Source organism: Tachyglossus aculeatus, chromosome 10, assembly GCF_015852505.1.
Source record: "Tachyglossus aculeatus isolate mTacAcu1 chromosome 10, mTacAcu1.pri, whole genome shotgun sequence".
Classification (NCBI taxonomy): domain Eukaryota; kingdom Metazoa; phylum Chordata; class Mammalia; order Monotremata; family Tachyglossidae; genus Tachyglossus; species Tachyglossus aculeatus.
The window spans coordinates 16,164,316-16,189,142 of record NC_052075.1 but is presented as its reverse complement, the minus strand read 5'-3'; the positions used below and the strand labels follow the sequence as shown (position 1 = coordinate 16,189,142).

The 24,827-nt window shown below is 42.4% G+C and overlaps 1 protein-coding gene across 2 annotated transcripts in view; it reads left to right on the top strand.

The window, feature by feature from the left end:
• The window catches only part of ARAP2 (ArfGAP with RhoGAP domain, ankyrin repeat and PH domain 2), a 167,425-nt gene that overhangs the window by 84,681 nt on the left and 57,917 nt on the right, over positions 1–24,827 (top strand). For both annotated transcript variants that reach the window (XM_038752401.1, XM_038752400.1), the window contains exons 11-18: positions 554–669; positions 4,559–4,758; positions 6,722–6,807; positions 7,760–7,942; positions 13,241–13,415; positions 14,900–15,034; positions 19,766–19,910; positions 22,852–22,954. In XM_038752401.1, the coding sequence (XP_038608329.1) occupies positions 554–669; positions 4,559–4,758; positions 6,722–6,807; positions 7,760–7,942; positions 13,241–13,415; positions 14,900–15,034; positions 19,766–19,910; positions 22,852–22,954 (1,143 nt within the window). The remainder of the gene's footprint in view (positions 1–553; positions 670–4,558; positions 4,759–6,721; positions 6,808–7,759; positions 7,943–13,240; positions 13,416–14,899; positions 15,035–19,765; positions 19,911–22,851; positions 22,955–24,827) is intronic.

Genomic DNA, 24,827 nt, shown 5'->3' with positions numbered 1-24,827 from the left:
GGAACAGTGAATGGGAAGGAGACCCTAAATTTTGGGGTTGGAAGGAGGTGGAAGGTTGTGAAGGCCCTTCTCCTTAGGCTTCATCCTCTGGTTACTTCCAAGAGATGGGATTTTTTTCCACCTGGTCCACTGTCAATGCTCCAGGGATTCTCAGAAAAAGAATCCTCCCATTGGAGGAGCACGAGTGAATTTTCCCATCCACCTTACCATAGTTTCTTAGGGCTCAAAAATCCTACTGAAAATCTAATTGAAAAATTTATTTTAATTTATTCTTATACAATTTGGCTGATCACATCTCTTCTCCTGATTGGTCACCTCTTCCCAGACCTCAGAGGGATAATATATGATCAATTGATATTTACTGACCTTTTATTGTTGTTCAGAGCAATGTTTAAGCACTTGGTAGAGTATGGTACTACAGGGTTGATAGTAATGTTCCCCACCCACAAGGAGCTTCCATTCTAGAGGAAGATGATTCATTGAAAGTTAGGGTTAGGTTACCTGAGTGTGCACATTTACAAGTCTTCAAAAATCTTTTTCTTCCCCAAACCAGGACTTTAAGGGTGGACTCGGCATTACCATAATCCCAATGAATGTGGCAAATGTTAAGCAAGTGGACCGGCCTACAAAACAGTCTTTTGAGATAATCACTCCTTACAGGAGCTTTAGGTAAGACATTTTGGACCATACTGTCTCTTTCTAATGCTGTTGGCATTATGAATTCAGACAGTAGAGATGAGCCATTTGGGGTTTCGAGGGGAGTGGGGCTAGCTCCTTTGAAAAATGACAGGAAGAAGTTGTAACTCCAAGCTGGGGTATTTATGAAAAGATTCCAGGATCTCGAATGGAAGAACACCCCTGAAAACAAAAATGATGGATCGATCACTCAATTAATGGTACTTATTGAGCATTCCCTGTGTGCAGAGCACCATATTAAGCACTTGGAACAGTACAGTACAACACAGTTGGAAGACAGCTTACACGTCCACAAAGTACTTGGAGTCTAGAGGGGGTGACACATTAAAATCAGTTACAGAGAGGGGAAATGGGAGAGTATGAGGATATGCACATCAGTTTTTACATCCATCAGTGCTGTGGGACAGAGGGTGGGGTGAATAGCAAGTATTTAAGGGGTAGAGATCCGAGGGCATAGGTGATGCAGAAGGGAGAGCTTGCACCATGAGGGATGGCAAAATATAAAGTGAACCCTGTCAGCCGTTAAGCAATCTCAGTGATTGCTTTTCAGGTAGGAATTTGGTCTTCCTCAGCCTTAACACTAGGCTAAACCAGTTCAAGAGATCAGAGACAGCTGACTTGAGAAAGCACCATCCAGTCAGCATTCTCCCCATTACTTACCATCGCTCCTTTCCCACTGCCCTCCAAGTTGCCCACTTCGCTCCTCTCAAGCCAACCTGCTCACTGTACCTTGCTCTCTTTCTCTCTTGACTTCCTGCTCACCACCCCCTTCTGCCTGGAACCACTTCCACTTTGACATCAGGAAGACAACTGCTCTCCCCATCTTCTAGTCCATTCTGAAATCACATCTCCTCCAGGAAGCCTCTCATCTCCCCTCCGTATTCCCCACCTCTCCTGCCATTTCAGCACTTCTGTGTCACCTGTGCACTTGGTACTATAAACTGTAAGCTTGTTATGGGAAGGGAACATGTTTATAATCTGTGTTATAGTGTACTCTCCCAAGGGCTTAGTACAGTGCTCTGCACAAAGTAAGCACTCAATACATAAATAAATATGATCAATTAATTGATTACTCTCACCTCACCTTGTGCATTGTATTGGTCTTTACATTCCATTGGTTCCTCCCTCCACCATAATTTAGTGTGTCCCCCACTGTGGATTGTAAGTTCCATGAGGGCTTGGCTCATGTCTGTTAAGAAAATTCTTCTCTCCCAAGTGCTTAATACATTGCTCTGCACAGAGTGAGCACTCAATAAATTCTACTGATGGGTCAGTAGACCACAGGGCATTGCATTGAGGAAGAGGATGCAATTTCAGCCCCATTCCATTTCTGACATGAGACCAACACACCCACAAACATAAACATCGTGGCTTAGTGGAAAGAGCACAGGCTTGGGAGTCAGAGGTCATGGGTTCAGATCCCAGCTCGGTTGCTTGTCAGCTGTGTAACTTTGGGCAAGTCGCTTAACTTCTCTGTGCCTCAGTTACCTCATCTGTGAAATGGTGATTAAGACTGTGAGCCCCACATGAGACAACCTGATCATCTTGTATCCTCCCCAGCACTTAGAACAGTGCTTCACACATAATAAGTGCTTAACAAATGCCATAGCATGGCACAATGGAAAGAGCAAGGGCTTGGGAGTCAGAGATCATGGGTTCAAATCCTGGCTCTGCCAATTCTCAGCTGTGTGACTTTGGGCAAGTCACTTAACTTCTCTGTGCCTCAGTTACTTCATCTGTAAAATGGGGATGAAGACTGTGAGCCCCATGTGGGACAATCTGATTACCTTGTATCCTCCCCAGTGCTTAGAACAGTGCTTTGCATAGTAAGCACTTAACAAATGCTATTATTATTATTATTATTATTATTATTGTAAACAGCCTCTACGTTCATGCCCCACAGTTTTTCACTGGTTTCCCGAAGCAGTGGAGGTTAGCGGATGGGAGTGCTTCCCGGAGATAGCAACATCAGGAGAAGGTTCCTTTCTTAAGAGCAGCTGCCTTCCTGTTTCCCACAGGGAACCATTATGTATAGTATCCAACAGGTTGTTGTTGTGTATGCCTGTGCTGTGTATCTGGTTCACAGCTGTTGGCCAGCAGAGTCCTAAGGAGGTTCAGACCCCTATTATTCCTGGCCCAACATTACCCAGCAGATGCCAACTCATTTTTTGGAACTAAATCCAGTCCTCTGGAAAGATGATTTTAGCAGAATCTAAGGTTTGCCTTCTTAGATGGAGATGGTCACCTTATTCATTCACTCATTCAGTTATTCATTCATTCAGTCATATTTATTGAGCACTTACTGTGTTTGGAGCACTGTACTAAGGGCTTGGGAGATTACAATACAAAAATAGACACATTCCCTACCCATAATGAGCTTACGGTCTAGAGAGGTGAAAGCAGACATTAATATAAATAAATAAATGAGAGATATTTACTTAAGTGCTGTGGGGCTGGGGGGGGGGTGATGAACAAAGGGAGTGAGAGAAGAGGAATGTAGGACAATCAATCAGTGGTATTTTTTGAACTCTCACTGAGTGCAAAACACTGTACTAAGTGCTATGGAGGGTACACTGAGGAGCCAGGCTCCTCATAGACTGTGCATGAGGCTGCAGCTAGACTAAACTAGCCCAGACTATCAATCAGTCATATTTATTAAACACTTACTGTGTGCCAAGCACTGTACTAAGTGCCTGGGAGCATACACCGAGAAGTCCAGGCTCCTCACGGATGCTGTGTGAGACTACAGCTAGACTGAACCAGCTAATCAAAGCCCCAAACTATCAATTGATTAGTCAGTTCAGGAGATGAAGTCATATTTTCTTGTGTTCTACTGTGGTTATTGGGGCACAGGGTCAGTGTATACTTGTGTGGTACCCTGGGGTCGTATAGGAACAAGATACAAGGAGGCAAAAAAGTAAGCAGCACCAGGTGCTGGCAAACATTAAACACAACAGCACAAAAAGGGGCAGCATTTTTGTGTACAAAATGTGTTTGAGAAAGTGGATTTGTTTCAATTGTATTTGAGTGCTTACTGTGTGCAAGCACTGTCCTAAGCACCTGGAAGAGTGCAATATAACAATAAACAGATCTCACATTGGTTTTTTTAGGCACACACATTCTCCTAGGTGAACTTCACAGCCAGTGATGTCTCCTCCTAATTTAGAGGACAATCAGTCAGTGGTATTTGAGTGTATTTGAGTACAGCAGAACGCTGTACTGAACACTTTGAGAGTAAACTAGATCTGTTACAGGAGTTAGTGTTTAGTAGAGGAGTTTACAATTGAACTATTGTATAAATAAATTCTAAAGCAAAGCATGTGAGCAAAGGGAAAGACAATCACTTTAGGTTATTTTTGAGACATATATCTGATGATGATGACAGTTGTTAAGTGCTTTTTTATGTGTTGAGCAGTGTTCTAATCGCTGGGGTAGATACAAGCTAATCAAGTTGGACACAATCCCTGTCCTATATGGAGCTCACTATCTCAATCCCCATTTTTACAGATGAAGGAACCAAGGCACAGAAAAGTTAGGCGACTTCCCCAAGATCACCCAGCAGGCAAATGGCGAGCCAGGATTAGAATCCAGGTCCTACAGACTGCCAGGGCCGTGCTCTATCCACTAGGCCACGCTGCTTCTCAGAGTATATCTGGGAATGTCAGAAGATTTTAAACAACAAAACAATCCAATCTCCTATCCAATCTTCTTCTCACCCCAATGCAAAAGGCAGTATTTCCACTGCCATTCCACCCCTGTAGCATTTCACCTGTGAGTGAGTGAGAATGCGGTCACCCCCCTTCCCCCCGTTTAATTGGGCTTTGAAACTGAGATCAATAATGCAGTCTGCCAATTGTTTCAGCTTTACAGCGGAGTCGGAAAAGGAGAAGCAAGAGTGGATTGAAGCGGTCCAGCAATCGATAGCTGAGACTCTTTCCGATTACGAAGTGGCTGAGAAAATCTGGTTCAATGAATCCAACCGGAGCTGTGCTGATTGTAAAGCGGCTGACCCTGATTGGGCCTCCATCAATCTCTGTGTTGTCATTTGTAAAAAATGCGCAGGTAATTGTCAACCGCTCCAATTTGTTGGATCCATAATAATAATAATAATAATAATAACTGATATTTAAGCACTTCATTCATTCAATCGTATTTATTGAGCACTTACTGTGTGCAGAGCACTGTACTAAGCGCTTGGGAAGTACAAGTTGGCAACATATAGAGACAGTCCCAACCCAAAAGTGGGTTCACAGTCTAGGTGCCAAACAATGCTGGGGTAGATACAAGGCAATTGGGTTGGACACCTGTACTACTTGGGGCTCTCCAGTCCAATCCCCATTTTACAGATGAGGAAACTGAGGCACAGAGAAGTGAAGTGACCTGCGCAGGGTCACACAGTAAGCAAGTGGAGGAGCCGGGAGTAGAACCTTGTTGTATCATCTACAGCATGTGCTTCTACAGTCTGATTCTTAGTACCTGCAATAAATGGAAATGGCCCTGGCTCATGCCTTAAAAAAAATCAGATCAGAGGAATTGGATTATGTTTTAAATCAGATACAGTGATAGATTATTATTCTAAACCTTTTATGCATGAATTAATAAGATGTGGAAAACGGCTTTTGGCGCATGTAATAACATTTCTCATCAACTGGTGCCTGCATGGACTTGTAAAAGCATCAGTTTCAGAATTTCCACCCTCGTTTCAGTCTAGAAGACTAAAGGGGTACTTGGAATAAAGTTACTCAGACAATTGGCTCACTGGGGTCCAGCAAATCAAACGAAAGAGCAAGGATCCCTAATCAACATAGATCATTGAGGCCTGCAGTAATCTGAGAAGCAGTGTAGCTTAGTGGAAAGATCATGGGCTTGGGAGTCAGAGGTCATGGGTTCAAATCGCAGCTCTGTCAGCTGTGTGACTTTGGGCAAGTTACTTAACTTCTCCGTGCCTCAGTTACCTCATCTGTAAAATGGGGATTAAGATTGTGAGCCCCACGTGGGACAACTCGATCACATTGTATCTCCCCCAGTGCTTAGAACAGTGCTTTGCACATAGTAAGTGCTTAACAAATGCCATCATCATTATTATTATTATAAAGATCATTATGCAGGAACAATTGTTATAGAATGTGAAAGGCACTTCTGGGTAACTTTTCTCCTCTGGATGTGGAAGGCTGTAGGTACCAGATTTTGACTCCCCATGACTCCCGATACTTGCCCCCCACCCCCATCCATTTCTCCCTCCTCTTTCTCCTCCACCTGCTCCTCTCTCTCCCTCAGCCTTGGGTAGCCTTGTGTGTGTGAGATCATTGGAGGCCCATCTCATCTGATATGCACCCAAACTTGACAATGGCCTCTTGGTGCATCAAGCCCATCCCAAGGGCTTAGTCCCCAAGTCCCCAGGTAAGCAGCTTTATCTGCTGAAGCATTAGGTGGGTCCGAGATAGGGTGTTGAGGTCCTGGGTTGGCTGATTATGGGCTCCTCAATGGATGGGCTGTCTCAAACCATGGGAAACTAGATATCTCTGCTTAGTCTTTTGTACAGGTGTAACTTAGAATCGAGTAAACCTGATCTTCCCCTGGTTTAGAGTGCAGGTAAACTCAGCTTTTGATCAAAGGCACACAGATAATCCGTGCTGTAGTTAGGCCCTCAGTTTCATCCAAATCCTTAATCAACCAATAGTATTTACTAAGTGCTTATTGTGTGCAGGGCACTGAACTAAGCGCGTGAGAATGGAGTTGGTAGACGTGACCCCTGCCCTCAAGGAGTTTGCAGTTGATAGAGGGAGATAGATGTAAAAATAGATTACGTCCAAGTCAAGGGAAATTGTTTTTCATCCATTCATTCAATCGTATTTATTGAGCACTTACTATGTGCAGAACACTGTACTAAGCACTTGAAAAGTGCTTGGCACATAGTAAGCACTTAACAAATACCACCATTATTATATTTTACTTGTAAATGAAAAAAGTCTCATTCTAAATGAAAGCATTATTTAAAATGTAACTCTTCTTGCATCTTATCCAGGTCAGCACAGATCATTAGGACCTAAAGATTCAAAGGTTCGGAGTCTAAAAATGGATGCCAGTATTTGGAGCAATGAACTTATTGAGGTCAGATTCCTGATTGATTTGTTCATATAACGCTTAAAGAAGGAGATTAGGAGTAAAATGAGTTCTTTAGTAGTTCTTCAATTTGCTCCTTTCTACATTTATAAAGGATTTAGAACCTCAAACAAAATACTTTGTGTTAATTAACTAAGTTATGTTCTGGAGCAAAGGGTATTGTAGAGGTAGAGCATCTTTCATAGTCTTCTACTATTAAAATAAGAATTTATTTTTTCTACCTGAAATCTGTTGATTATAAGCCAAGGAAAGTGTGAAGATAAAGGTTACTGGAATAATTATTGTAGTTTTCCTTAGGAAATGCTTAATGGTGTAATGCTTTTTTTCCCCCTCCTCAAAAACTATTTTTCAACTCTGTGATGTACAACATAATTTAATTCCACGTGAAAAGACCAGATGGCAGAACTTTTTTTTCTTCTTGGCATTTCGCAAGTGTATACCATTCAGGTTTTACTGATACATGGGACAGTCAAATAATTTTGTGTCCCAAAGCTTCCCACTTCTGTCTCCTCAGTAAGCCTGGTTTGCCTGTTTACTTGTTTTAATGTCTGTCTCCCCTCTTCTTGAGTATAAGCCCGGTGTGGGCAGGGATTGTCTCTCTCTATTGCTGAATTGTACTTTCCAAGTGCTTAATACATATATGAGCTCTGCACACAGTCAGCGCTCAATAAATATGATTGAATGAATGAATGAATCTGACTTCCAAATTAAGACTGTTACCTGTTGCAACCATTAAAAGGGGAGATTTGGAAGGGGAGAATTAAAGTTGAAAATTGGGGTTCACTGTCCTTACTGGTGACCATGATACATTGTCAATTCCTAGTCTTCCATAGACCACAGCTCATCTCTGCCCTCATTCTTATTTTTCACACAACATGTGTTGTTCAACTAATTAGAACTGTCCAAATGGAATGCCCCCAATTTCTCTCTCCTACAACAGCTTTTCATTGTCATTGGGAACAAAAGAGCAAATGACTTTTGGGCTGGAACCCTTCAGAGAGAGGAGGAATTGCATGAAGACTCCCCAGTTGACAAGAGAAAGCTGTTTATTACCCAAAAGTACAAAGAAGGGAGATTCAGGAAAACCCTTCTGGCGTCTCTCACCAAGGAAGAATTAAATAAGGTGGGTTAATGCGAATTCAGTTATTTCAAGGTTCAAGGCCTTTAAAAACAAGTGCCAGGCCGGCATAGTCAAAACCAGAAGGATGTCATAAGTATCGGTTCACCTTGTGTCAGTCTGAGCGAACCAAGTGCACACTGGTTTCTAAGCATTACTCACCTTTTTGAACCTTTATGCCTGAAACCTAAAGCGTTTATTGTGCAGAAAAAGTGGGTTAAATTCTAGATATTCTCTGAGATTATGTGTTTAAAAGTAACCAGTTTGTATTCCCATCAGCACATTGCTCCAATATACACACAAATACCCTATCCTTCAAGGATGGGTAATTGCATCTTCTGTTTTCTTAATAATCCCTTTTAATTTATAACTATTTAGAGCAGCACCTTTCTGAAGGGCCTTTTAGTCAATCAGTAAGTCGTATTTATTGAGCTCCTGTGTGCAGAGCACTGTAATTACTACAAATAAATTATGGATATATATATATATATATATATATATATTTATGTATATATATATACACACACACACACACACACACACACAAGTGTTTTGGGGCTGAGTTTGGGTGAATAAAGGAGAGAAGAGGAGTGGGAGAAAAGGAAATAAGGACTTGGGGAAGGCCTCTTGGAAGAGATAAATAAGGCTCAGAGGAAGTGCTCAATAAATAGCATTAGTTGATTGATCGACTATCTGGAGCAGAGAGGTCTGGGTGGATACAACTATTAGAACTGTAATCCCCACAGCTGAATCTCTCTCTGACTTTCCTCTAAGCTGTTCTGGTCCTGTTCTCTCTGCATGTGAAAACACACACACCCTCACTCACTCACACGTGCACACACACACACACACACACACACACACACACACACACACACACACACCATCTCACTTCTTTTTCACTCCCTCACCTCATAATTATAATAATTGTGGTATTTGTTAAGCATTTACTTTGTGCCAGGCACTATACAAAACACTGGATTGGTTACAAGCAAATTGGGTTGGACACAGTCCCTGTAACACATGGGGCTCACAGTCTTAATCCCCATTTTACAGATGAGGTAACTGAGGCTCAGAGAAGTTAAGTGACTTCTGAAGGCCACATATGCCATGCCATACATGCCATACTGCTTCTTAATGTGTCCCTTCCCCCCTGATACCACGTCACCTTATTTGAAGGAGCCCTTAGACTAGTTGTAGATTTGGCACTGTCATCAGTGCTCGCATATCTGATGCATATTTGTGCATGGGAGACAACCTCAGCATGGCTTAGTGGAGAGAGCACGGGCTTGGGAGTCAGGTCAAGGGTTCTAATCCCTGCTCTGCATCTGTCAGCTTTGTGACTCTGGGCAAGTCACGTAACTTCTCTGTGCCTCAGTTACCTCATCCATAAAATGGGGATTAAGACTATGAGCCCCACGTTGGACGACCTGATTACCTTGTATCTACCCCAGCGCTTAGAACGGTGCTTGGCACATAGTAAGAGCTTAAGAAATACCATCATTTTTTTTTAATTTATTTTACAAATAGGAACCTAAAATGAACATGGATGAAGGGAGAGAGACAAGGTCTCAGGGATTGATTCCCGCATTCAAATCGTTCCTTCAAAATGGCCATTCATTCAATCATCTTTATTGAGCACGCACTGTGTGCAGAACACTGGACTAAGCGCCTGGGAGAGTACAATGCAACAATGAACAGACATATTCCCTGCCCACAACGAGCTTACAGTCTAGAAGATGAGCTTACAAAGTTCCACTGTTGCCTTATTTTTAGTATGCTCAGCCTCCTTCATTTTACACTATTTAAGGGACTCAAACATTATCTGAAATTGTTCCAAGTATTTTGGAGTTTGTTCCAAGGTCACAAATTCCAGAGACAAAGAGACCACTTAATCCTCTCTAAAGGTAATGAGCCCACTCACAAGGGCTCTGACCACTTGTAGAAATCACTTGCAAAGTAGTTGTCTGCTTCAGTTGAACTGTTCTAAACTCTGTTCTTGGGTTTGACTAAGGGTTTCTGGTCCAAATAACTTCTATGTCAGGATGACATTACTGTTCCCAGTGTCAGCTCTGGATAGCAATTCTCTCTGTACATGGAAGGCATTCCTTTATTGAATTGCTCTATTGAATGTCTTCCAGTGCCATACATTTAGGTTTTTTTGAATTCTAAAGTCTAATAGCAGTTTTTTAAACTCCAGATAGCATCAGATTTCATTACCCAATAATGTGTATTTAATTGTCCACAGTATGTGGAAGCTATTAATAAAAATGCAAACCATAGAAACATAATATATGAACACTATAATTTATATCTAGCATGATAAATCATATCATAGATAATGTATAATAGTTAATATAATGATGACTAATTATGCTATAAAATGCAAGATATATTCATAACTAATAAATCAATTTCATTTTAAAATATATCCCAGAAGAACTTGTGTAAACATTTCACTTCTGTCTATTGCTATCACTGGACACAGGTGTCCATTCTTTTGAATTTCATGTTGAGTACAAAGTCTCTCCTTGAGATAACCCGGGCTCTTAGCTCCTTGATTTAGGAGCTGCTAGAGAGCAAAGAATAACCAGTCACATGATCCATGATCTCTCATTCATAATAATAATAATAATGATGATGATAATAATAATAATAATAATAGTATTCGTTAAGCACTTACTATGTCCCAAGCACTGTTCCAAGCGCTGGGAGAGATACAAGGTTATCTGGTTGTCCCACATGGATTAATCCCCATTTTCCAGATGAGGTCACTGAGGCCCAGAGAAGTGAAGTGACTTGCCCAAAGTCACACAGTTGAAAAGTGGCAGAGCCGGGATTAGAACCCATGAGCTCTGACTCTCTTACTGAAGAGGCTTCAGGCCATCGAGGTGATAAGTCCCTATAATAGTAATAAAATGGGATTTGTTAGCACTTGCTATGTTCTAACCACTGAACCAAACACTGGAGTAGATGCATGAAAATCAGGTGGGACCTTGTCCCTGTTCCACATGGCAGTCGAAGAAGGAGGGAGAACAGGTATTTGATCCCTATTTTACAGATGAGGAAACTGAGGCCAGAGAGGTTGTGACTTCCTCAGGGTTATATAGCAGGGAAGAGGCAGAACAGGTTTAGAATCCAGTTCTTCTGACTCCCGGGCCCTTGCTCTTTCCCTTGACGTGGCTCCCTCCATGATCCTGGAGGGAAGGAGACCCCTGGGCCACATGGAGAGACCACCTCAGCATTTGGAAAATTGGACTCTTGAAGGCTCTGAGCCAACGGTTGCCCTCGAAGGGCTATAGACTGTTGGCGCAGCTGTTGCTGAGGTGCTTTAAGGGTTATTACATAGTCATTTTTTCTGACAATCCCACCCCACATCCTAAGGAGGAGCAAGCTGATGCTAGGATAGGGCCAATCAGAAACTGCTGTCATTTACCCCAACTCCGTTCCGATACCTTCCGGGAATGAAGTACTGTGGCCTGGTGGAAAGGTATGCAGTGGAGGCAATCCTGAAGTAAATCCAGTCTTTCATTATAAGCATGCACCTTGAAAATTAGGGGTAATGACTTGCTAAGTACTACTTATCCCCTCTGCCCTCCCCACCAATTAGTTGTGTGTCCACTTCCAGTTGTGTTTCATGGACAGAAGTGAATGAGTCGGTGGGCATGGGGTATCGCATGCTGCAAAGTGCACATGAGGGTTTTAAATGTGCAGAACCCATTTCTCAGCCCTGCAGCCAGCCTGGGGCCATTTTATAGGAGAGCTATCAGCCCCAGTTACCCCATTTCTACCTAAAAGCCAGAGAATGTCATAGGCGCTAATGTACGTTTTTCTCTCTTCCTTTTTCCCCAGTTCATTTTCTCTGAGTCCCAGCCAATCACTTTGTTCCATTATATCTAATCAAAAATCAAAATAATCCTCTGGTGTGATGTGACCGCACCACTGCTCCTGGGGGTGAGTTCCCACCTCAGTTGTTGTGGTCACTAAAAAATGCTAAAGTCCAGACCTTCAACTCTTCCTTGTCCAGCCAACTTGTTCTCTCTCCATCACTCTTGCATCACTGAACCCCAATCCTGAAGCACCCCCCTCCTTACCTCCCCACAATCTGCTGTGTGTGGGTAGGGAATATCTATTATTGTACTCTCCCAAGTGCTTAGTACAGTGTTCTGCACACGGTAAGCACTCAATAAACTTGATTGACTGACTGACTAGAGCTGGTGGAGAAATCCAGAGACCAGGCAGATTTCTGTCCTTCCAAACGGATTTTTCTCCTACTATAATTCAGCTGTCCAGGATGCATGTTCTCATGGAGAGGGTTCCACCTCTAGACTGTCCTCTAGATTGTAAGCTCACTGTAGTCAGGGAACATGTCTCCAAACTCTGATTTACTGTAATCTCCCAAGAAGTTAGTACAGTGCTTTGCACTCAGTAAGCACTCAATAAATGTGATTGATTGACCAACTAGCCAGCTCCTCACTTTCCCGTCTTTATCCCTTTCTCTCAAGTAACAGAACTGCTTATTCATGACTTTATTCGATCCCCAGTTTACTCTTGCCCACTGATATTTTGACCACACAGCTTTCTCCAGTAACAGATTCAATTTGCTTGCCACCCAGCGGGTGAAGAAGCGTTTCCTTTGGCTAGTCAGAAATATTGTTAATGTACCCCAGAGAGTGTCGATCTTGATTCCCACCATGGGGGAGAAAACAATGTACTGGTTGGTGACAGGCACGTGATGGCACCCTGCCTTACCTGTGACTTCGGGGCCCTTTTTACTGCATAAGTGGGGAGTAACAGGTTTGCTACATAATCATGATGAGAAAAATCTAGCCTTCGTTCCCTTTGACATAAAGGAACATAGAGTTTGTTTGGAACTGTTATTATGCATTACATTTATTAAGAATTTTGTACCAAGCACTATTAAGCCTTAGGAAAAGGAATAAGGATATTGAATCAAAGTCATTGAACAATGGGACCTAACGATTTTTATAATAGGATCATGCACAGGAATACACACACGCATGTACACACATGCACACACACACATTTCATTGGAAAAAGAAAACAGGAAAGATTTGATGAAAAATAGCATCGTGAAAATATAACAAGGAAGGCGGGAACAATCCACAGACTCCCCAGTTCTAGTCTGGGGCATTGTCATCCACTGTCTTCCCTGAGAATCAGAAATATTAAAGTTTCTTAGGTATAGGCAGTCGACGTTCTCCGTCACTGCCATTTTGGAGGAAACTAGACTTTAGCTGCCACCCACTGAAAAAATTTAATTCATTTTTTAATCCGGTGTAGGCTCTCTGTGCTGCTGTTGTTAAACCGGATGTGCTGGAGACCATGGCGTTGTTGTTCAGCGGGGCTGATGTCATGTGTGCGACGGGAGACCCAGTCTATAGCACCCCATACCTACTAGCCAAGAGAGCTGGGCAGGGCCTGCAAATGGAATTCCTCTTCCATAACAAATTCTCAGGTACATGGTTCTTTTCCTTGTGTTTAGTATTTTCCTATGGTATTTGTTAAGCAATTATTATGTGTTGGACACTGTTCTAAGAGCTATGTACAGTTAGGTCAGAATCGATCCCTGTTCCACAAGGTCTGATAGTCTAAGTAGCAGGGAGAACAGGTCTTGGATCTCCATTTAGCAATTGAATCCCCATTTAGCAATTAAGGAAATCGAGGCACCATGAAGTGACTTGCTCAAGGTCACACAGCACCCAAGTGGTTGAGCTGGGATTAGAACCCAGATCCTCTGGCTCCCACGTCCCTGCTTTAACCCTCTAGACAGTAAACTCATTGTGGAAGGGAATGTGTTTGTTATATTGCTATGTTTTACTCTTCCAAGTGCTTAGTATAGTGCTAGGCACACAGTAAATGCTCAATAAGTACAGTTGATTGACTGATTTATGCACTAGGCCATACTGCTTGTGTTCTCTTTGCTGTGTGTGTGTTTGTGTGTTTTGCAGGGGGTGGGGAGGAGTGATAAGGGGTGGGGCCTTTTAGCGAAAGGACCCATTTTAGCTGTGGGAGATGATGATGGAAGGTCAAAATTTGGTAAGCAGTCCTCTAACTGGAGTTCTATGCTGGAGTAAAGCCTAAATTCCTTACCATTCATTTAAATCCATTGAAAATGATGTTCTAGAGTTGCATATTTATACCGTATATGGTTAGTGTGATTCATTTATTCATTGGCAATAATAATTGTGGTGTTTGTTAAGCGCTTACTATTTGCTGAGCACTGAGGTACATAAAAGATACTCTTATCACAGTCCTTGTCCCACATGGGGTTCACAGTTTGAGGGAGACCGACCAAGTATTTAATCCCCATTTTCCAGTTGAGGAAACTAAGACCCAGCGATGTTAAGTAAATTGCAAAGGCCACATCAATCATTCATAGTTATTGAGTCCTCTCTATCTGTCGATGCAGGCAGGGCCCTGCACTTTTATCTTATAATGAGTCAATGCAGCGTATTTCTATTACAAAATCGTTGACATCAATTTCCACACATGAAATCAGAGTATTCAGATGACTGCACTTAAGAGAAGCAGCATGGCCTAGTGGAAAGGACATGGGCCTAGCAGTAAGAGGGCCTGTGTGATCTTGGGCAAGCCACTTAAAGTCTTTGTACCTCAGTTACTTCAACTGTAAAATGGGGATTAAGACGGTGAGCCCTCCTTGGGGATGTTTCAATGTCCAACCTGATTACTCTCTGCCTGACACATAGTGATTAATAAGTACATTTAAAAACATGAATAAATCATAGTCATACAGTCGATCAATCAATGGTATTTTTTGAATGCTTACTTTGTGCAGAACACTGAACTAAGTGCTCGAGAGAGTACAATACAATGGTTATGTCAACAAACAGAATCCTTTCTAAGTGACCAGTGAAGCATTATGATACAAACTGGGAAAGATTTGTATTCTTGATATTTTGTTCTTTGTTCTCTTCATAGATTTTCCCCAACATGAAACTCATCCGGAGAGCGGCCTGCCCCAAGACTCTTCACATTCAACCTTCCTCTGTGACTTTTTATATCATGTCTCTTCTACTGCTGCTAAGTTGTTTACGGAGAAAAAAATAATAGAAGGTATTATATTTCTTTAAATTAACATATTTTTCGTGAAGTAAACATGAGAGTTCACTGATGACACAGCTAAGCTTGAGTTCTCAGCTTCATTTGACATTTCAGAAATGAAACCACTATCAGGTCTGATCCTCAGTACTGGCAAAGTTTAAGCTGTTTGAGGGCAGCAATCATGTCTGCCAACTCTATTGCACTCTCCCAAGCATACAGTATGGTACTCGGCACACTGCAAGCTCTCAATTAAAACCACTGATTGAATGACTGAAGGTACAATTTCCTTTTAGGTCATTTGCCTTAATTCTTTCAGTGAATATTGACCATTCCAGGAGTAACTACTGACCTAGCTTAATCATCTTTTACTCTTTGTCATTTGGTGCCTAGAAAGTGCATATACTACTGACTCTCAGCTGATAACTGAGTGTGGCATACTGGAAAGAGCACAGATGTGGGTTCTAATCTCAGGTCCGCCATTTGTCTGCTGTGTGACCTTGGAAAATCATCTAACTTCTCTGTGCCTCACTTACCTCATCTGTAAAATGGGGATTTAGACTGTGAGCACCCTGTGGGACAGGGACTGTGTTCAACCTGACTAGCTTTTATCTACCCCAGCACAGTGCTTGGCAGAAAATAAGCTCTTAAAAAATACCGTTAAGAAAAAGTTGGGGGGGGGGGGGTCATGTAGAGCACTAAAATGTTAATAGTCCCCAAATATCATTATAATATAACAGTTTCAACCTCTTTCCCTGCCAAAACTGTCTTCAGAGCTGCTGACAAAGCATGATGGGTGCTTGGGAAAATGGGATCACCCACTCCAGGGGAGAATTCCACAGCGCTCAGTCTTCCCACTGCATCGACTCTTCCAGGGTTAAGTCCTGGCGTGTGCAGCTTCTCATTTTCCTCATTTAATTTAATATGGACATTTCTACTTCGGAAGGTAGTTTTACCACCTCGTCCTCTAACTCACTGAGAACAGTGTAAGGTCATTTTTCCTCGGCTGAAATGCATATCCTTGGGAAAGGAATGGCATTTTGCGATTTGTGAAGAGCCGAGGGAAGGTGCAAATTGTTTTCTTTCTATCTTTCGCTCAGTGGCACTGAGCGACCCTGGAACATCACCTCCGGGAATTACATTGACGGCACGATGGCTCCTGTTTCTAGGGTCTGCAGAGGAAGTATCAGATTTTCGCCTCTGCCAGCTCAGATTCAACTGTTCATTTTGAAATCAACCTGTCAGGGCATGCATCCCCTCCAGCTTTGAGTGTTAATAAGTGCCTCTGGTTGGTTTGGAATGGTGAAGAGAGATAGCCCTGGTTTGCTCTCTTTTCGTCAGCCTAATGTATTGCTAATGGAAGATTGATGAAGCGGTCTAATAGGTGAACAGTTAAAACCATGAGGGTTATTGGGGTAAACTGGTGTGTGTGTGTCTTGTGTGTGTGTGTGTGTGTGTGTGTGTGTGCTTACAAATATGTCATCTTTGGGCTTGATTTTTTTTTTAAATGATATTTAAGTGCTTACTATGTGCCAGGCACTTTACAGAGCGCTAGGGTAAACATAAGACTGTCAGGTTGGACATGGTCCATGTCCCACATGGGGTCATTATCTTAATCCCCATTTTACAGATGAGCTACCTGAGGCACAGAGAAGTTAAGTGACTTGCTCAAGGTCACACAGCAGACAAGTGGTGTGGCTGAGACTAGTGCATAAGTCCTCAAATTCCCAGGCCCATGCTCTTTCCACTAATAATAATAATGATGGCAGTCATTAAGTGCTTACTATGTGCAGAGCACTGTTCTAAGCACTGGGGAGATTACAAGGCAATCAGGTTGTCCAACAGGGGACTCACAGTCTTAATCCCCATTTTACAGATGAGGTAACTGAGGCACAGAGAAGTGAAGTGACTTGCCCAAAGTCACACAGCTGACAATTGGCAGAGCTGGGATTTGAACTCATGACCTCTGACTCCAAAGCCCGGGCTCTTTCCACTGAGCCACACTGCTTCACTAGGCAACACTGTTCTGATTTTTCCCTTGTTTCAAGGGTAAGTCTGTCTCTACAGAGTACATAATAATAATTGTGGTATTAGTTCAGTCGATCAAATAATTGTATTTATTGAGCAATTCCTCTGTACAGAGTGCTGCATTCAGTGCTAACTGTGAGCCAAGCATTTTGCTAAATACTGCAGTAGATACAGAATAATCAGGTTGGACACAGTCCCTCTCTGACACTAGGACTCATCATCTAAGGGAGGAGGGAAAACAGTTTTTTAATCCCTATTTTACATATGAGGGACCTCAAGTAAGAGAAGTTACCACTTGCCCCAGTTCACTCAGCAGGTAAATTGTGGAGCTGGGATTAAAACCCAGGTCTTCTATTTTCTTTCCACTAGGACACAAATGCGTGAATAAAACAATAATGCAAGTTCACACACGTAACCACCACCTCTTAGTTAACCATGTCTGAGAAGCAGCATGGCTCAGTGGAAAGAGCCCAGGCTTTGGAGTCAGAGGTCATGGGTTCAAATCCCGGCTCCGTCAATTGTCAGCTGTGTGACTTTGGTCAAGTCACTTCACTTCTCTGTGCCTCAGTTACCTCATCTGTAAAATGGGGATTAAGACTGTGAGCCCCCCGTGGGACAGCCTGATCACCTCGTAACCTCCCCAGTGCTTAGAACAGTGCTTTGCACATAGTAAGCACTTAATAAATGCTGTCATTATTATTATGATTATGTCTGTGCTCCATGAGTATCAGAGGCCTGGATTCATGGACCCTTCAAAATACAGAGAACCAGTTTTGTGCTTGTCTATTGTTTGTATGACCCCGGAAGGGTCAGAATGGGTTAAAAGGTGAAAGGAGACTTTCTGTCATTTCAGTTAATCAATTCATGGTATTTCTTGAGAGCTTACTGTGTGCAGATGACATCAATCAATCACTGGTATTTTTGAGCACATAGTGTGGACAGAGCACTAAACTAAGTCCATGATTGAGTGCAGTACAATAGAGTTGGTAGGCATAATCCCTGCACTCAGGGAGCTTATGATATGTAGCTTTTAGTTTATAAAGGAAATCAAGGGGAGTTTACACCTTTTTATTGAAAGTCTGCAGAGTGCTGAACCAGGCAAGCATTTGGAATCTGGTTGCTTAGTAGATTCAGACTGTAGATTCTTCCAGACTGTGAGCCCGTTGTTGGGTAGGGACCGTCTCTATATGTTGCCAACTTGTACTTCCCAAGCACTTAGTACAGTGCTCTGCACACAGTATGTGCTCAATAAATACAATTGAATGAATGAATTCAGCTGTCTCTGTGTCCAAGAAGGTTAAAGCTGAAAAAATACTGGCATGTCTTTTTGTAGTTCTTGACTGAACACATACTGGTTTCTTCATTAAGCAGTGAAATCCTCTCCCTTCCCCATTTTCTACCAGTTTCTTGCCTCCTCCTCCCCAGTTCTGGTGCACTTTTGCTTAGGTTTTTTCTTGTCACTTGCTTTAGGCTATCCGTTCTCTATCAGAGGCAAAGTGGAAAAAAAAAACTTGCAGCACTTGATGATCACTTCCTGCCAACTACACCAGTCAGAAATTGGGCTTTTAGGGCTCTCGGGGCAGAGCAAATTTTAAAACGCCTTTGTTGAATTTTATGCTATCCTGAAATCTGTGAATCCAAACGGAAATAACATTGCAGAGAGAGGATTGCCGAGGGGATGCAGTATGTGTGACCGGACTAGCGGCTGATGTATGACAGCTGTGGTCCTTGGCAGGGGAAACAGCATGGCCTAGCAGATAGAGCAAGGTCCTGGGAGTCAGAAGGACTTGGATTCTAATTTCGGTTCTGCTGCTTATCTGCTGTATGACCTTGGACAAGTCACTTTGCTTCACTGAGCCTCAGTTATTTCATCTGTAAAACGGAGATTAAGACTTTGAGCCCCCACATGGCTCAGTGGAAAGAGCACGGGCTTGGGAGTCAAAGGTTGTGGGTTCAAATTCCAGCTTCACCGCTTGTCAGCTGTGTGACTTTGGGCAAGTCACTTAACTTCTCTGTGCCTGTTACCTCATCTGTAAAATGGGGATTAAGATTGCAAGCCCCACATGGGACAACCTGATCACCTTGTATCCTCTTCAGCGCTTTGCACATAATAAGCGCTTAACAAATACCAAAATTATTATTATTATTATGTGAGACAGGGGCCGTGTCCAACTTGACTAGCTTGTATCTACCCCAGGGCTCAGAGCAGTGTTTGACTCATAGTTAGCACTTAACAAATAGCATCGTTATTAGTACCGTTCTCTCGAGAGTACCCTACGCATTTCCGGCTTGGCTTGGAATGGGCAGCAGTGGGCCACTACTCTGACCCCTTCTTGCCCCTCTACCCAAAGTGGGCCTGGGTTTTCCACCATGACCACCATCCACCCTCTCCCCTCATCCAGTAATACCAGCTCACTGCCATTTCCACCTCATAACGCCTGCTCGCCTTCCCAGTTACAGGACTCATTTGAGACCCACACATCTCTCAGTCGTATGATGCTTTTGGTATGTGGCTGTTAGGTCCATGAGGCTTGACAGCCCTTTGTCTAGGGCATCAGATCCTGGACATTTCAGCAGCCAGACAAAACCCTTCCTCTGTCAGGTCGCTCTTGAAATATTTGTTGAGATGGTAGCATAAAGGCCCAAGCGGGGCTGTGTTCAGTGGCCCATTCCGCTGTTCAATCTCCATTCTATTATTTCATCTTGTATATTTTCCAGAGACCAATAAAAAGTGGTGTGTGTTAGAAGCAGGCTTCCTGAGTTATTATGAAAATGAGAAGGCCACTTCTCCTAATGGCACAATTAACATCAATGACGTGATCAGCTTGGCGGTGCACAAGGAGAATTCCTATTTAACCACTGGGTAAGTTCCGAGCGGAGACATTGAATATGTAAACCAGAGTATTATTCAAGGATTTATCCCAACAGGTTGCAAATGCTTTATTGGTGCCCCTGCTCTTCATTAGCATCTGATTCTTTCTCCTAAAAGAGTGAGCTTTATGTACGCTACGAGAAGAGACTGCTAAACAATCTCTGGGGGAATTTTCTAACAAGTGAGAAAATGAAAATGTTATGCAGGGAAATCTGAAAGGTCAGTGTGAATTAAGCCCTCACCAGAGCAAGTTCACAGGATTCAGATCTTCAGATCTGGAGTTCGACAGTGATGATGGACACTCTGATCAGGAAGAACAGATAAGAACGATCCCAAGATTTCAGGACTGACTGAAAGTCTGCACAGAGGAATTGATAATAGGGCTAGTGATTTGTGCGGGGCCACCCACGTCCACTCGTCCCTGCCGGTTGTGTTCCCACTGAAGCACAGAGTGCCACAATCGAGTTGGCAGGCAGAATTGTAGGACATCAGCACTTAGTACATTGCCTGGAACATGGTGAGCTTAATAGATACCACAGTTATTATTGCAAATGTCCATGTTAGCCAGCTACAGCAAGCAGCATGGGCATATGAAAGGAGTGTTTTCTAATCCTGCTCTTCCACATTCTTGCTATATGACCTAGGGCAAGTCATTTGACTTCTCTGTGCCTCCATTTCCTCATCTCTAAAATGAGTATTAAGTACCTCTTCTGTCTCCTACTTTGGCTGTGTGGAACAGAGGCCGTGTCAGACCAGGTTATTTCATATCTACCTCAGTGCTTGGCACTTAGTAAGCATTTAACAAATACCACATTATTATCATTATTATTATCATTGTCATTAGGTCTTCTAGATTCCCAGGGAAGTATTCTTTCCACTGGACCAATAGAAGACATTTGGTAATATCCATCATTTATACACCATTCAAAACAAAAAAATCTCTAGGCAATAAGATTGTTGTGGGTGGGGAATGTGTCTGTTATATTGTTATGCTGAACTCTTCCAAGCACTTGGTACATTACCCTGCACACAGTAAGCACTCAGTAAATTCAGTTGACTGACTGAAAAATTCCAGTTGGGAAGTTTATATGTCTCTCCAGAAAGAAGGGGAGTGGACTAGACATGGAAGAATGGTTTATTAAAGAGGATTGTCTACCCAATCCCTTACCCAAGGGTCGAGTAACCCTTTTCTCCAGCTGTGGAAATAAGGGACACAAACCCAAATACAATTTCTAGACTCATCCAGCTGATAGTTTAAGTTATTTACTTATTTCATTTATGAGCTGCGTATATGCTTTATGTATGTGTATTAGCTTGCTGCTCTGGCATGACTTACACTGTGAATTAAAACTAAAATTGTGTTCACAGTGTAGCATCAAGACAGAAGCTGTGTCCTGCTTTGTCCCACTGGCAGGGTAGGGGCTTTAGTGTGGACAGGAGATTTCACTTGCAAATCTTAGAATATGATTGAATGAATGAACAGAATTGGTAGACAATTTCCCTGCTTGTGAATCAGTCACAATCAATGGTACTTATTGAATGCTCACTGCATGCAGAGAGAGTGCTGGACTAAGCTCATGGGAGAGTACAGTACAACAGAGTTGGTAGATATGTTCTCTGCCTGTGAATCAGTATTTATTGAGCACTTACTATGTGGCCTAAGCACTTGGGAGAGTACAATACAGCAGAGTTGGTAGACACGTTCCCTGCCTGTGATTCAGTCAATCAATTGATATTTATTGGGTGTTTACTGTTTGCCGAGCGTGTACTAAGTGCTTGGGCAGTATAATACCAGAGAGATGGTAGACACAAATTTACAGTTGTTACTACTACACATTGGTGCACTTTGTGCATTTCACAACAGATGGGGTGGTTGGAAATGCAGATGAAATCCATCTTTAAGGAAATTCATGAGGTTGCTCAGACGATCCCATTAAATCTTGATTCACATGACCGTATCCTTCCTATAGCTTTAGGACCACAGATGTTCTGAAACACTTTGAGTCCAGTGAGCTTTGTAATGAAATGAATGTTTAAGGCACGCCCTGTGGACAGCCTGAGCCTTGGGAAACAAGGAAAGAAGCTCAGAATTTCCCAGAAAAGGCAGCCCCCCATTTATTTGAGGGACAATCGTAAATTAGATTACATATAAAAACAGTAGGGTCAGGAAGACACATATTTACTTGGAGAGGAGAAGCATGGGCCTGGGAGACAGAAGGACCTGGGTTCTAATGCTGGCTCTGCCACTTGTCAGCTGTGTGACCTTGCGCAAGTCATTTCACTTCTTGGGCCTCAGTTGCCTCATCTGGAAAATGGCGGATTAAGAGTGTGAGCCCCATGAGGGACAGGGACTGTGCCCAACCTGATTTGCTTGTGTCCGCCCCAGTGCTTAGTACAGTACCTGGCACATAGTAAGCGCTTAACAAATCATGTAACTTCTCTGTGCCTCAGTTTCCTCATCTGCAAAATGGGGATTATTGAATTATTGAATTATCTGTTCCTCCCTCCCTCTCACATTGAGAGCCCCATGTGGGACATAGACTGTATTTGATCTGATTATCATGTATCTGCCCCAGCATATAATACAAGCACTAGGCCCAAGGTGAATGCTTAACAAATACTATTATTGTTATTTACTTGTACATATTTATTCTATTTATTTTATTAATATGTTTTGTTTTGTTGTCTGTCTCCCCCTCCTAGACTCTGAGCCCGCTGTTGGGTAGGGACCACCTCTATATGTTGCCAACTTGTACTTCCAAAGCGCTTAGTACAGTGCTCTGCACACAGTAAGCGCTCAATAAATACGATTGAATGAATATTTCATAAAATAATCTCTTAGAAAATGCAGTTTGAAACAGGACGTTGGATTTGGCGTCTAAATGCAGTGGCTTTTTTGTTTTTTGTTTTTTTATTTTCCTTTTTGCTGCAGGGCCATCTTTACCTTTGAGATCTACTTGCCCTCAGATCGCACGTTCTTATTAGGTGCTGAGACCCTTCATTGTCAAAGGAAATGGACCCAGGCCATAGCCAAGGTAATTCCGATTAGCTGTTCGTGTCCACCTCAGGGCTCTGAGAATAAAGCCATTCTGGAGTGGGAGCCTTTGACAAACCACTTTCTCTGAGACAGTGATGAACGCTGACCTGTCCAGAGTCTGAAGGGCTACTCCACCCATCTTTTCTATGGATCTTCCCCCAAGAAGATACGGTTGTATTATGAAGGAAGCAGTGTGGCCTAGTGGAAAGAGCACAGTTCTAGGTCCTTTCATTTGTTCATTCACTTGTATTGATTGAGGGGGTCCTTTCATTCTTTCGTTCAATTGTATTTATCGAGCGCTTACTTTGTGCAGAGCACGGCACTAAGCACTTGGGAGAGTACAGTATAACAATAAACAGACACATTCCCTGCCCACAACATGCTTAGGGGTCTAGAGGGGGATATAGACATTAAAATAAATCAAAGGACCTGGGTTCTAATCCTGTTTCTGCCTTGTCTGCTGTGTGACCTTGGACAAGTCACTTCACGGCTCTGTACCTCAACTTCCTCATCTATAAAATGGAGATTAAGAGTGTGAGACCGTTAGGGACATGGGCTGATTAGCTTGTATCTACCTGAGTGCTTAGTACAGTCCTTGGCACCTAGTGAGCGCTTAATGAATACCATTAAAAAAAAAAGGAATGCAGACTTCAGCATTAATATTCTTGTACAATCCTTAAGAGCAGCAGTATGACTAGTGATCGGTACTACCGAATGGTATGTGCATAGGTATATTAAAAAACAAATAAACTCTGCATGCTGTCACCCAGGCTGAGACCCAGGCTGTCATCAAAATAGTCAGTCAATTGTATTTATTAAGTGCTTACTGTATGCAGAGCACAGTACTGAGTGCTTGGGAGAGTATAACAAATAAATGAAATAAAACAATAAAATAAGAGATTGTGCAAGAAAATGGATGATAGAGAAAAGAACAACAAAATGCAAGTCATACTTATTTTTTGCTTTATAGGAGATAGCATTACTACTAAATATAAGTATCGCTCTCCTGTAAATCAAGGGTTGGTTTTCGGGAGGAACCTCTGCTACCAAAAATTCAACTTGTAATTAATCATTTGGTGGTTTTTATTGAGTGCTTACTATGTGCAGAGCACTGTAGCAAGCATTTAAGGAAGTACAATGCAATAGAGTTGGTAGACATGATCCCTGCATTCAAGGAGTTTACAATCTAGTGAGGGAGGCAGACATTAAAATAAATACAGATATTTATTTTAAGCAACAGAGAATAACAGGAAGGAAGCAACAGAGAATAAGGATATGGATACAAGTGCTAGAAGAGTTGGATTGGGGTATATTAAAGTGCGTAGTGGGTTTGGACCCAAGTACATAGGCAATACAGAAGAAAGGGAGACTAGCATGAAATGATGAGAGGTTCTTTCTCCCCCTTTAGTCTTATGAGTAGGGAATGTGTCAACCAACTCAATAGTATTGTTCTCCCCAAAGTACTTGGTACAGTGACCAGAATTCAATCAATCAATCTTATTTATTCAACACTTACTGTTTGCAGTGCAGTGTACTTAGCACTTGAGAGAGAATACTTTAACAGCGTTGATAGACACATTCCCTGAACACAGGAGCACTCAGTAAATGCCGTTCATTGAAAGATGAATCAGGGAAGGCTTCCTGGAGGAGAAATGATTTTTACTATGACCTTGAAGATTGAAAAACCTGCCTGTTTCTCCAATAATAATAATAATGGCATTTAAGCACTTACTATGTGCAAAGCACTGTTCTAAGTGCTGTGGAGGATACAAGGTGATCAGGTTGTCCCACGTGGGGCTCACAGTCTTCACCCACATTTTACAGATGAGGGAACTGAGGCCCAGAGAAGTGAAGTGACTTACCCAAGGTCA